The 12,760-nt window shown below is 40.9% G+C and overlaps 1 protein-coding gene across 7 annotated transcripts in view; it reads left to right on the top strand.

The window, feature by feature from the left end:
• picalma (phosphatidylinositol binding clathrin assembly protein a) overlaps positions 1-10,537 on the top strand; it is a 30,236-nt gene extending 19,699 nt beyond the window's left edge. For 3 of the 7 annotated variants that reach the window (XM_080041136.1, XM_080041134.1, XM_080041132.1), the window contains 6 exons: positions 1,700-1,828; positions 2,430-2,460; positions 2,539-2,638; positions 6,277-6,336; positions 6,922-7,023; positions 8,878-10,537. In XM_080041136.1, the coding sequence (XP_079897262.1) occupies positions 1,700-1,828; positions 2,430-2,460; positions 2,539-2,638; positions 6,277-6,336; positions 6,922-7,023; positions 8,878-8,892 (437 nt within the window). In that variant the 3' untranslated portion in view covers positions 8,893-10,537. The remainder of the gene's footprint in view (positions 1-1,699; positions 1,829-2,429; positions 2,461-2,538; positions 2,639-6,276; positions 6,337-6,921; positions 7,024-8,877) is intronic. The other 4 variants (XM_080041138.1, XM_080041135.1, XM_080041137.1 and 1 more) reach the window with 2 other exon arrangements.
• Positions 10,538-12,760: the final 2,223 nt, after the last annotated feature.

The raw sequence follows: 12,760 nt of genomic DNA, 5'->3' as shown, positions 1-12,760 counted from the left end.
CAGAAGGCTTAGGGACAGGTTACACGATGGATTGAGTCCATGGACAATTGAAGAGCTGACTTTGTTTGTAATTGTGTTTTGGTTTTTGTGAACTATGAATGCTGAGAGGTGGCTTTCATTAATATGAAAAAATGAATAATCTCTCTAGGAAGCCACCAGGTTGTTGCTGCCATGGCTTCTTCATAAAGGCCGTTGTCATGTGAACCAAAGAATAAGGGAGACATTTTTTTAACAAATGGCGCAAAAGTGACAGAGCAGTAAATGCATGGTCTTACTTAATAACCAGCCTGCTTTTTAAATCTGTTTGGAATGATCCCATAACTGTAATGGTGTGGTGGAAGGAAGCTCTCCAATGGTCTCAGTGAGAATATCTCTATGCAGTGCTATGACTAGCCAGTTGTAAAAGCCTAATATGACATATGTCTGTTATGTTTGCCTTTTTATTTAAATATCAGTGCACAAAGTGTGAGTCAATCTTGCTCTGGAGTTGGTCCTTTTTTCGCAGATTTTTTCCGGCTGATTATTTGGCTACTTCTTCGTCAGCGTGCTCAGCCCCAATTGAAATCGGGCAGACGATTTCACATAACTGTTGGCTTCAGTGTCTGGTATATGGACTTGTAAAAACTGAATCCCTGGCAGATTAAGCAACATAGCATTTTAATTCCAGAAAGTGTTTTTTACACGCTTCTTCTCCGTACATAACCATAAAACAGTGACTCATTGGGGAGTTGGCCCCTTTCTGAAACAATCAGCCAAACGCCTCACAGATAGCTGCCATCCATATTTCTCCTCTTTTAAAACATCTCCTCATGTGTCATCACAATGTTTATTTTTAGCATGGTCAGCTGCACACAATGAGGCTGTTTTGTTGTATTGAGTTTTGTTTTTTTGTGGCATTATGAATCATTTCTGCTGTGCTCACGTTCAGATTATTCCTTGTCTATTTTATTATTGTAACTTACACTGTGTTCTAAAGGTTGCTGTGAATAAACTGAGATTTAAAATAAGGCTACATAGCGTATATTTATTTTGGAGGAAGTCGCATTAAATGTGATTATTGAAGTTAGTCTTACATTACAACACTGTCACTCACAGTACCACAGTACTATTGAGGTTAACCAGTATACCTCCCTTTGACTCATAAGTGTGTGGTTATTTCACCAAAGTGTCATCATTCGTTTGGCAAGAACAAATGACCACCTTGTATCTCTTGCACACTCATGGACTGTACCGCCTCACTCAGTGCTATGCTGCTCACGATTATTTGCTCACAGCATTTTTTTGTTTTCTCTTCTCTCTTGTCCTGGGGTTTATCTCACTCCCTGGGGCCTTGGCTTTTTGTTGCATGGCATATGCATGACTGGGTGAGTTGACGTGACACACACACACACACACACACACACACACACACACACACACACACACACACACACACACACACACACACACACACACACACACTCTTGGCTCAGTGACTTATTTTTTCTGTGAGCCCTGCTTCCTGCCTCATCCACGCTGAACATGATCTCCCTGTCCTGTGTACGTGTTTGTGCGTGTGTGTATTTTCTGTACCGTGGTGTGTTTGTCTTTGTGTGTTTTTCTTTGTCATTGTCTGTTTGAATTGTGTCTTCAACTTCTCTGGGCCCCCCCCCGACCTCTGTTCCTTCCTTTCCCTTTGTCCCGCCCCCTTTTCATTAAGATGTTTTAGGTGGCATCCTCAAACCCACAGTGACGTCTTCACCCAGTCAGGACATGAGCCTCAACGGCCAACAGCCGCACAAACTGGTGTCCAACGACCTGGACTCTTCCCTGGCCAAGCTTGTCGGCAGTAAGTTCCCTGTTTGTCTATCTAATAGTCCTATAAGCAGGGTTTTAGATGAGGTCAAATTTGTTTCACCTTAAAGATATAGTGTGAAACTTTTTTTTTAAATTAATGAATGTCGGTTACATTCAAGCCATCACCAAACAAGTTGACAGAAAGTGGATTAAGCCTATCAACTCCACAAAACTCTCTCTGTATTTCTCAGTATGGCAACCTTTACAAACTGGTGTCGCCCCCTGACACTTGTGCAGGAGATCCCAAGAAGCGCCCAGGAAATATTTTAGAAGTTGACTACTGCTAAGCAAAAACCTGTACGTACAGCAGAAGGAATAAAATCCATGCCCCATCAACAAAGGCTTACCTCATGTAGATGCACCGACAGTGTTGTTGTAATGACTCAGAATCGCTCATTGACGCAACAGAAGTTACGCACTATAGCTTTAAACATACAATAAATAAAGAAGAATTGTGTGTGTCTGTGTGTGTGTGTCAAATGTCTAAGTAAGTAAACACAAGACAGCATGATTTTAGTTTCATTTAATGTCTTGTATAAATTAGATGTGTTGTTTGTGTGGCTGTGCATAACTTTGCAATCTGTCCTTTACAGATCTGGGAATTGGCAACGGCACAGCAAAGAAGTAAGTGCACTTAAATAATACTTAACTTCTCATCCCTGTATACTAAACACCACTAACCCTTTTCCTTGATCCCTGTAGCGATCTTCACTGGAGTCAGCCTGGTGAGAAGAGGCTGACCGGTGGAACCAACTGGCAACCCAAGACGGCTCCTTCTGCCACCTGGAACCCTGCGCCCATGGTAGGACTTTAACCTATCTGTACCCATCTCATTTAATATCCCACAACCACTTAACATGCACAAAGCAGATCCGCTGGGAGAGGTCTGCTTCTAGAGCGGTGGCTCTCCTCCATAGACCTCAGATTATGTTGGTGAAAGTTTGGGCTCGACAGAAAGTCAACTTGATCAAATTACCAACATTTTGAATACTGAGCTAAAGGAGCTTCTTCAACAGAAAACTTGTAGCTTCTGATCATTTCAACATTTAAGACTGTCTTAAAGGTCTGTTTGTCAGGCAAGTTCAGTTCTGGGACAAACAGCAATTAAATTGCTATTGTAGACATATTTTTACTGTTAACACATTGCTTTAAAAAAACATCAGTATATTTAAATGGATAGAAGAGCCCATTGTCCTAGCCACAGTTGACAGAATGGTTCAGTGAATGAAGGGAGGGTGCATCATTCATGGGCTGCCCCCAACAACCTCCCCAGCAGCTGCCGCTCTGCTCTGTGAGCATCAGACCACCTGCCTAGTGATGCTCCTCTTAATGACCAGACAGAGGGTGGGGCTGAAGGATCTAGCATGATCCTGGCATCTGAGCCTTTTCTCAAGCTTTTATTTGCACCACCCTGCTACTTGGTTGTAAAACAATGGGTTACTAATGGAAACATGATTTTTAATATACAAGCACAACTTAATTTGGGGTTTAATATGCTTTTATATGGTTGGTTAAACCAAATATTCACATGCTCTCCAACACGACAGATGTGCAATAACTCCTTATATCTTCTCATTCTTACTGTGTGGTAATGACAAGGTAGTCATTGGCAGAGTAGCTCAGTACAGGCTTGTTTGGAACCTACAGTATTTCCTCCAGCTTTATCAAGTTACTGTTAAAACGGAGTCTCTTCTTTTTGACTGTCAGTTCTTTTCTTCTCTGACTGGCAAGTGGCAAGGTGTGTTGTTAAGTGATTGTGGAGCTAAGGCTTTCCTAGAAGGCCTTCAGTCTTTCCTGAGTAGTGTATTTACTATGCTTTCTTGGCTTGTGGCCTTGACTCTATTCAACACAACCCTTCTATGTCTGCTCACGATGTCCTATTGAACGCTTGTTTCAACAACAGGCCAGTGTGTCTGGAGCTTTGGCTCATTTATTTATTATTTATTTTTATTCTGCAATTAAATACTTTCTGCTTTCACCATGGGTGTTATGGAAAGTCAATATTTTGAATGATCAGAGGCAGATGCCAATCAGAACAATGAAATGACATAGAATATAGTTGAAAGGCTTCTTTGTTGCACTCTGAAACAACCAAACCATAGGCCACTGAGGAGATCCACATTCCAACAAGTAAATGATTCAACCTGGACCAGTTTCGCTCCCACCCAAGTGTACACACACACACACACACACACACACACACACACACACACACACACACACACACACACACACACACACACACACACACACACTCACTCTTGTACATTGTAAAAGGAGAAGAATAACAAATGACTTCTCCAGCTCTGGCTGTCTTCAAATAACAGGCCTATCTACTGCTCTGACTCAAAATAGTGAAACCTGACGCCTTCATTTACTGATAGGGGGGAATATAACTGTACTGTATGTTAAGATGGGCAGTGCTGACATGAAGAGATAAAAAATAACTCAATGTAACTTTCAACCCGGACAACAGCATTTATAGCCATTGTCCTGTCAGGCCACATTTTCACATGATCGGGAAGTCTATTAATATTGAGTATTAGTATTGTAATGACTGTTATTGTAGGATATATTTGATCTGTAGCTTTGTTATTTTATTGTGGTTTTAAATATTCAATTCTGTAGTCTCACTTTGTTAAAACAAATTCAAAAAGAGCATCTGACACACTGACCTTTTGACTGCTGGCTGATTGGTTGTGATCATGGTGTGGTAAGTTTGTCAAATGATGATCAAAAGAAAGTGTTTGCAGAAGCTAGTAACAAAGAGTTGGTCACTAATACACAGACAACATCTATCTGTCATTAAAAAAATCACCCCTAACTTGATGCAAAAAAAAACAAGCCTTAATCATGTCATTATTTATATCTGGGCAGGGTAGTGTGAGATGTCCTCCAAACAAACCAGAGACGGTGGGAGAGTGTCTCTGTCTCAACCAAACAGGCACACAGTCTGTGGTGGAAGATCCAATTTTGGCACCAGCGTCACGTCTGACTCACTGGTGGCTCCCTAGCCAATGACTGAATACTTAATGAGATGTATCTTTCCTGTGAGGGCCTTAGACAAATCTGGGTTTGTTGTCCCTGCAGGGGCTTTTGGACAAGTCCTTTATTCCCCCTCTCTTTAATCTCCTCCTATGTGGGGCTCTTGCACCTGCCATAGTTCTTCTCCCAGAACTCAGAACTCACACTCCTTTTTGCCTTCCTTTACCTCTGTCTTTTCCACGTTTGAAAGATAAATTCAGAAAGACTGAAAGGAATAGTTGAAGATTTTTTTTTTTGTCTGTGTTGCCTCACTCAGGTTCAAGACAGGGCGGCAGAAGACGTTCCTTTAACTGTGCGTGCATTTTTGAAGAAAAAAATGGGCAATGGTCGCTCATCGCTAATTAGCTTATCACAAATACTGGTAGTCAATGGGAAGTGTTAGCCTCCCTCAGCTGAAAGTCAGAAGATAAACTTACCACGCACTTAACCGTCATGTGCGCTTGTTGGGACATTTTATTAACCACGTTATGTTGCGCTCAATATTGTTTACACTCTGTCATTTTAGAATCAAATGCATATCGGACGGAAACTGCGCAGTGAATATGTCAGTGGGTCAGCAGTATTTATTTCATTTTAAAATGACAAAAAATATAGAGCGCAACATAACGTGATGCCAATTTCTTCTTAGAAATGCTCGCACAGTTTAAGGAACGGTTTCTGTCGCCTTGTCTTGATCCAGTAATACAAACATGTTAGACTATTCCTTTAAAGTCTAGAGGTAATGCTGTTCTTGCATTTGACACATTTTTTCATGGAACGTTTCGGTGTCTTGTGGCATGAATGCTGTTTTTCAGCCTCTTTCCATCTCCATCTTTTGTGGTTAACACTGCAAACATGTCAGGAAGCTTTTTGAAATATATAGTGATCATTTAGCTGTCGACTCCAAACCAAAAAGAAAACTTCATAAATCCACATATTGGCTGAATCCTGCTGTCCTTGTCTCCTCGTCAGTATCTTGCCATCATCTGCTTCACGCTTCCATTCCAGCTTCATTCTTGACTACCAATGAAACCTATGCAGACATGTAGGGCACTGAGGTTTGAATGAAGCAAGCTTAGCAAGTCCCAACAAGGTGATCTTTGTCATGTGACTGCTCTCTTACCATAAGGAAATCCTCCTGCCTGTTAACAGAGGTTGGAAATTCAATTATTATTATTATAAAAAGTTGGTATTGAATAAACTTTTTCTCAAGCCTTTTATCTAGTCAGGAATATCCTAAACGTTACGATATTCCTCCTGACTAGATTTTTAAACCTTCCTCTTAGTGTAGTTAAATGTCAGCAGAATTCTTACTTAAACTGTTATTCTAATAATAAAATGGGATGTGAGTTGGGGATTGCTGTGTCCTGATTCTGTAGAAGAAATCATCTTTTCTTTCTTTTTTTGTCACCTCAGGCACCATCTGTCATGGCCTTCCCTGCAACCACACCGACAGGCATGATGACATATGCAATGGTAAGTCAGCTGGGACTGTAACACACACACACACACACACACACACACACTGATAAACACACACACACATACAGAGACCGCAAGCATTCAAGCAAGCAGTAAGGAAGTTGTCTTATTGGAATTAAGCTGTAGCACATTGTGCAGTAACAAAAACACAAACAGTATTTATATCATCCAGTGTCTGGACTTTAATGTTTGAACATCAAAATTAAATGAGGTACAACATGCTTTTCTTTTTTTTTTGTTATGGATGCTCTTCCAGTTTCAAGAATATACATTTAACTGTATGAAATATTACAATAAAAATGCAAAATAAATAAATGAAACGGCAAACGGTTGGATGCCTTTGACACCTTCATGCTTTCATTTGCCAGTACTTCGCCCCCCACAACACCCTTTTTGTCCTCTGTGGACGGCAATCCGTATTGTATGTATTCTGTGCCATATTTGCACTTAGTCATGTTTACAAATGCTCGAGAATGGTGTTACTTTTCCGGCTGCGCACTGTACTACTGGGAGACCTATGTCCTTCAAAATAAAAGCGCAGGATCACCATGCTGTGTCCTCTCTTCTCTGTCCCATCAGCCTCCTCACATGGGCTCCATGATGATGTCACAGCCCCCTATGATGTACAGCCAGCCGGGGATGAGGCCAGCCAACCCCTTTGGCACCAATCCAGGTGCACAGGTAAATACTGCACACTCTCTCTACATGTGAACCCAATGACCCAGCCTGTCTCTACCACATCAACCTTTGGGTTCAATTCTCCCATTAGAAATAAAAAGTCCCCTCAGCTCTGAGTGTCCACTTCTACCTGTAGCATAGAGCTTCAATCATCATCAAACTACAGTAAAGGGAAGGTTTGTGCTTTAAATGCAGTCGTCTGTTGCAAAGCGTGCCTGACATTTTTCTATGAAATTAGACTTTTATGAATCGATACAGAACTGGTTTAATGGTACCTATTGCAGAATGATCACCACCAACTGTTGATCTAGACAAAGCAACTTCTGATATTGGCAGAACATCAGGCATTTGACCTTTACTTAGGACACATTTATTTCATTTTGGGTCAAATCTGCTCTACATTTTATTGAGAACTAGACTCATGAGTCCAAAAGAGGTGATGATGCTGTATTGTGTTATCATCTTCAACTTCTCTGTCACTGGTTACACTCATGTTCCAATACAGTCTTTTCATTATGTGCGTTACTAAAAGACGGTAAGGCATACGTTTTATTCCTGCATAGCGTTTATATTCCTCTCTTATCATTGGCTGTCCATTTCTCTCCTGTTGTGTGTTGGTCCTCTCCTGTGTGTCTCAGTCAACTACCTCTAGTCCCTCCACTGTCACAGCTCCAGAGACGGAGCCCTTTGCACAGCTCTTTCTGCACAATTTCTTATAGAGCATCTTTAGGTACAGCTCCTCGTGTGTGTGTGTGTGTGTGTGTGTGTGTGTGTGTGTGTGTGTGTGTGTGTGTGTGTGTGTGTGTGTGTGTGTGTGTGTGTGTGTGTGTGTGTGTGTGTGTGTGTGTGTGTGTGTGTGTGTGTGTGTGTGTGTGTGTGTGTGTGTGTGTGTGTGTGCATGCGCGTGTCTCTACAGTTTGCATGTATAATTCACATTCAGCCTGGTTTGAGTGGAGCTGCTTTTGGTCCCTGTCCTGTCAGATGCTTTGCCTCCTATTGAATAAGGATTGATTAAGTTGAGGTGAGAGATGGGCGTGAGGGATCGATTCCTTGAGTAGTCATTGTTTCAAATGAACTCTATTGGTTAACTAGTGTACTTACACAAAACAGACAAAATATATTTGAATGAGAGTTCATTCTCGCCTTTGTCCCAAACTCATGGACATGCTTGTGTTACAGGAAAATAAGTCCAAGTAGGTGCTGCCTGTTTTTATTCAAAACAGATGATAAGGTTTCTTAGTTGATGCAGTCTGTCATGAGTACGTTGTCACAGACACAGACAGAGCCTTACGCGGTTAGGTTCAGACCTCTTTCTACTGCTTTGATGAGTTAATTAGAGATTTATTCATTTAAATTGTATTATTTATTTTATTTGCTGCCATTTCAGTTGCAATGGGGACTTACTCATTTTTTATTTTTATTTTTTTACTGAACAACAAGGTTTGCTCGACATTCAGTGCAAATTGTGACCCGCCTATTTCATACCTTTATTTCTTAGGATAAGTGTTTTGAACTCGCTTTGTGTTCTAAAAAATAGATAATAGATAAACGAGTCCTGGATCTATTTTCTAGGAATCTCTCGATCTGAATATGTCCTGCTGCCCATCCCTAGTTAATGTACGTTTGCTCTGTAGGAGACCAACGCTCTATTAGCTCACGACTAGTGTCACTGAGGTGTGTCAAACTAAGAATTACACTTGTGTTCTTTGCCTGCTTGGAGCCTTCTAGCTCATGTATTACTGTGCCTATAGTGTTATATAGTAGACGCATCCAAAGTCTGCATGGCTGGGTCTATGACTGTTTTCTGTGCTCCGACAAAGAGAGTTGACACTGTTTGTTTTTTGTATTTCTCCCCAGATGCAGTTTATGTAACCTGAGCGTGGGGGAGAGTCTTTTCCCAATATTGAAGATGATTCACAACATATCTGGAGCACTTTTGCTTCCAATGAACTTCACCTGTCTCTCTCTCTCTCTCTCTCTCTGAGAATGAACGGCCCATAAGACATAAGACTTGAATCAAATCATGGTGACTGGGGGAGCAGACTCAGAGAGGCATCACAGTGGACAATGTGCCCATCCAGTCATGTCAAGTCATGGAAAGGAAAGGAAGGAGTGTGTGTGTGTGTGTGTGTGTGTGTGTGTGTGTGTGTGTGTGTGTGTGTGTGTGTGTGTGTGTGTGTGTGTGTGTGTGTGTGTGTGTGTGTGTGTGTGTGTGTGTGTGTGTGTGTGTGTGTGTGTGTGTGTGTGTGTGTGTGTGTGTGTGTGTGTGTGTGTGTGTGTGTGTGTGTGTGTGTGTGTGTGTGTGTGTGTGTGTGTGTGTGTGTGTGCTGCCAATCAAACCCATGTGGAACAAAGGACCAGCCCATACTAACTGGACTAAGAGAAACACAACATCCAATGGAGAAGAGCTTTCTGACATCTCTCTTTTATGTACCTGGGGAAAAAAACACAAAACAAGTTGGGTTGTCTCACTGTTGGAATTGTCCTTTTTTTTTGGGGTCCTCTTTCTCCAGGTTTTGGCTGCCACAGTCACTTCCCCTTTGATTATCAATCACGATTATTACCTTCTCCAAGCATTAGGAAAACCATTTACAACCTCCTCCTTATATAGCCTTGGTTTCTTTCTTTGTTCATGTATTGTTTGCAGTAGACATTCCTTGTGTATTATTTGTATTTATTTATGATTACCTTTTAAAGAGAGAGAAAGTCAATGTGTCTAGTCACCGGCCTTCTCTTTGTGGAAGGTCTTCAGGTTTATACATACGTATGATTGATTGTAGAATTTGGATTTTGAGTGATTGAGATGATTTTTAAAATAAAATAAATAACTTAATATAAAGTTTAAAAGAAAAGACATGTTTTGCTGTTGGGGGAGCATTAAATATTCTCTGTACTCGCATGACTGGCCTAGTACAGTTACTGTATGTGTGGCTTGCGGGCTCACAGTGAGGGTGGGTGTGTGTGTGTGGACGATTCATGAACAACATCAACAAATTGGTGGGGTTCGATTTCTACAAAAAAAAAATTTGGCATGGGGAAAATTTTTCACATCGGCAAAAGCACTACATTTTGTGATTTGAGGCAGCATCGCATTGAAAAAAAAAGGTATCTTGCATTTTTCTGCTTTTGACGCTTTTTGGCATGCCATTTCTTCTTAGATTTAAACAAAAAACAGAGCCTTTTTCAACTTGAATGTGTAGTAGGGTCCCTTTCATGCTCAGATCATGTTTCCATAGGCGAGCACTGGGACTTAGTGAGGACAATGTGGGAGTATGGGTAGAGGCATTGGGTGTGGGTGACATGGGGAGGGCGAGGCCAGTCTAGTGCAGGTGAATAGAGCACTGTTGATCGGTGCTTTGTGTATATAAAACTTAATCCTGCCAGTCACTGGAGGATGGTCTGAACATTGAAGTGGCCCTTCATTCATTACCCGGAGCATCTTTTTGCTGCATTGTCCTTTGCAGATTATATTTTGTTTGTTTTGATTTTTTCCAATAAAGTGCAAGCTTCCACACTTCTCTGGCTTTGTATATTTATTTCATCAAAATGGTGGGGTTTATTTTGGACAGATTGTATAAATGTTTATTTGTTTACATTTTGATGCTTCTGGCTAACATAATGTAATCTACAAATCCAACATCTCAAAACATTAGACCAATTAGAAAAAATATTATTCTAATAAATTTTTTTTAGATGCACCTTTAGACTGCCAACTGTGACCTACAACAGTTGGAGTCTAAATTGAATTTACTTCTTTGTCTGTAAATGTGGGGTTTAATTGGCACCATCTAACTCTACACGTATCAGTAAAACAATCTTTACAAGGTTTCTCTTTAAAGGGCTGTTCCAATTATAAAGTATTGCACTTTAAATAGCTTTTGGAACTTGTAGGAACGATCACATCGAAGCATCTCAAGCTCTTTGAAAGCAACATAAAGTATTCTACAATTGTAAGAGTAAAGTATCTTTTGAATATAAAATCTGTGGCATTTCCCCCTAAATAGCAACATTTTAGGAAATACTACACATTGGATTTGTGGAAAGAGAGCTCTGGCAGATGCGAGTGGTATTGGGTTTTCTTGGCCCTTGTGAGTGTCAGAATCCAACTCTTCATCATTATGGAGGGCCTCTGCTGCTGAACCCACAGGTGCAGTAGCCCATCCATGTGCAACACACACACACACACACACAGAAGGACCTTGATATAAAAGCCGCATCCTGCTTGGCAAAGCCTCTCCACCAGCATTAAGAAGATTCTTTGTTGTGCTGCCACTTCCCCCTTATTTTGGATGCAGCAGCAGCAGAAAGATGTGTGTGTTTGTGTGTGAGACACTGACTTTCATGATAGAATGAATTGGGTCGATAATAAAAGCCTTACTGTTAAACTGAGGCCTTTCTTTTTCACCGCCATCTTCAGTCAGTTAACCTTACTTGACTTTTGCTTCCCTTCCTAAAAAGGAGTTGGATTGGGGATAAATGGGCACAGACTATTAGGCTACAGAATTATCAGGGAAATTAAAATTGTTTTATATGATATTAAATCTCTGATGTCAACATAAGTATGCTGGCTTTTCAGTGGGCATATAAAGGGGTAGTAAGCGATTCTGGAGACTGCTTTGTGATTTGTGAAAATCTGCGTCCGTACTGTGTGTGCGCTGAAAAATAGATCCAGCGTTAATACACAGTCTAGGCTCTGTAAACGGGCATGTTGCTAGCTACAGTGGAACAGGTAGCGGATTGGAGGACATATTCACTGATTTTGACAGACAAAAGGGATTTCACAACAAGCGTTCTCAAGAATCGCAGACTCTTAACAGTCTCAGTCAGTAACATCTTTGTAAACGCGGTTATGAAATGAAAGCGAGACATTTTCAAGAAAAATGCCTTTGCTTTGAACGGGTTCATAGAAAATGTGAATTGGTATGCTGTGTGTGGGGTTGCCTCCTGTTACTGTGGACATGTCATGGACAATCATCCACATTGACGTATAGGCCTCAGTGGTGGAGGGATTGTTTTGATGCAAATATTTAAAAAATTAATTAAACAAATAACATCACAAAGCCCAGCAAAATGTTGGTCAATGTTTCCTTACTCTAGACTAAGTGCTCTGGCTGTTATCAAGAGGCAGACAGACCCTGGTTAAATGAATGCTGAGACAGAGGCACATGTCAAATGAAGGTGGCGTGAGGGGAGGGGGGGGGGCTAAGTGCATGTCCTGTGCCTGGATCTGTCCATACCAAACAGGGACCTTGCTGGAGTCAGTTGCAACATGTTATTGAGAACACTGGAAACAATGCCTCTTCAAAAATAAGTCAAGAAACAAACAAACAAGCTAAACAAAAACAAAGGCTATTTTATTGAAAATAATAGAAAAAAAAATATTCTGCCAAAGGAACAAGTGAAAATTCACACAATTTCTTGAAATAAGATATAACACTGTCGGTGCATCTACATGAGGTAAACCTTTGGTGATCACGCATGGATTTGAAACCTTCTGCTGTACGCTCGCTATATATCCCTGCATGTTAGGTGAATGTGTTTTATATGTCTTAAATTATCTTCAATGTAAACAGGCCTTAGGTGTACTGAGATATTTCGACTAGGAATTAGACCAATATACTTGGTAAGATTCTGTAATATGAAAAACTATCAGTCAGTCAGTTTCATTAATGTGTGCGTGTTAGACAGTGCACTAGTGTAGAGAGGGGAGCTCTCCTGCCACCTGCTGGTCTGCGCCTGC

Source organism: Ammodytes marinus (assembly GCF_949987685.1).
Source record: "Ammodytes marinus genome assembly, chromosome: 14".
In the NCBI taxonomy this organism is placed as follows: Eukaryota; Metazoa; Chordata; class Actinopteri; order Uranoscopiformes; family Ammodytidae; genus Ammodytes; species Ammodytes marinus.
Note: the sequence above shows the minus strand (reverse complement) of the source record. Positions and strands in the feature narration are given on the sequence as shown.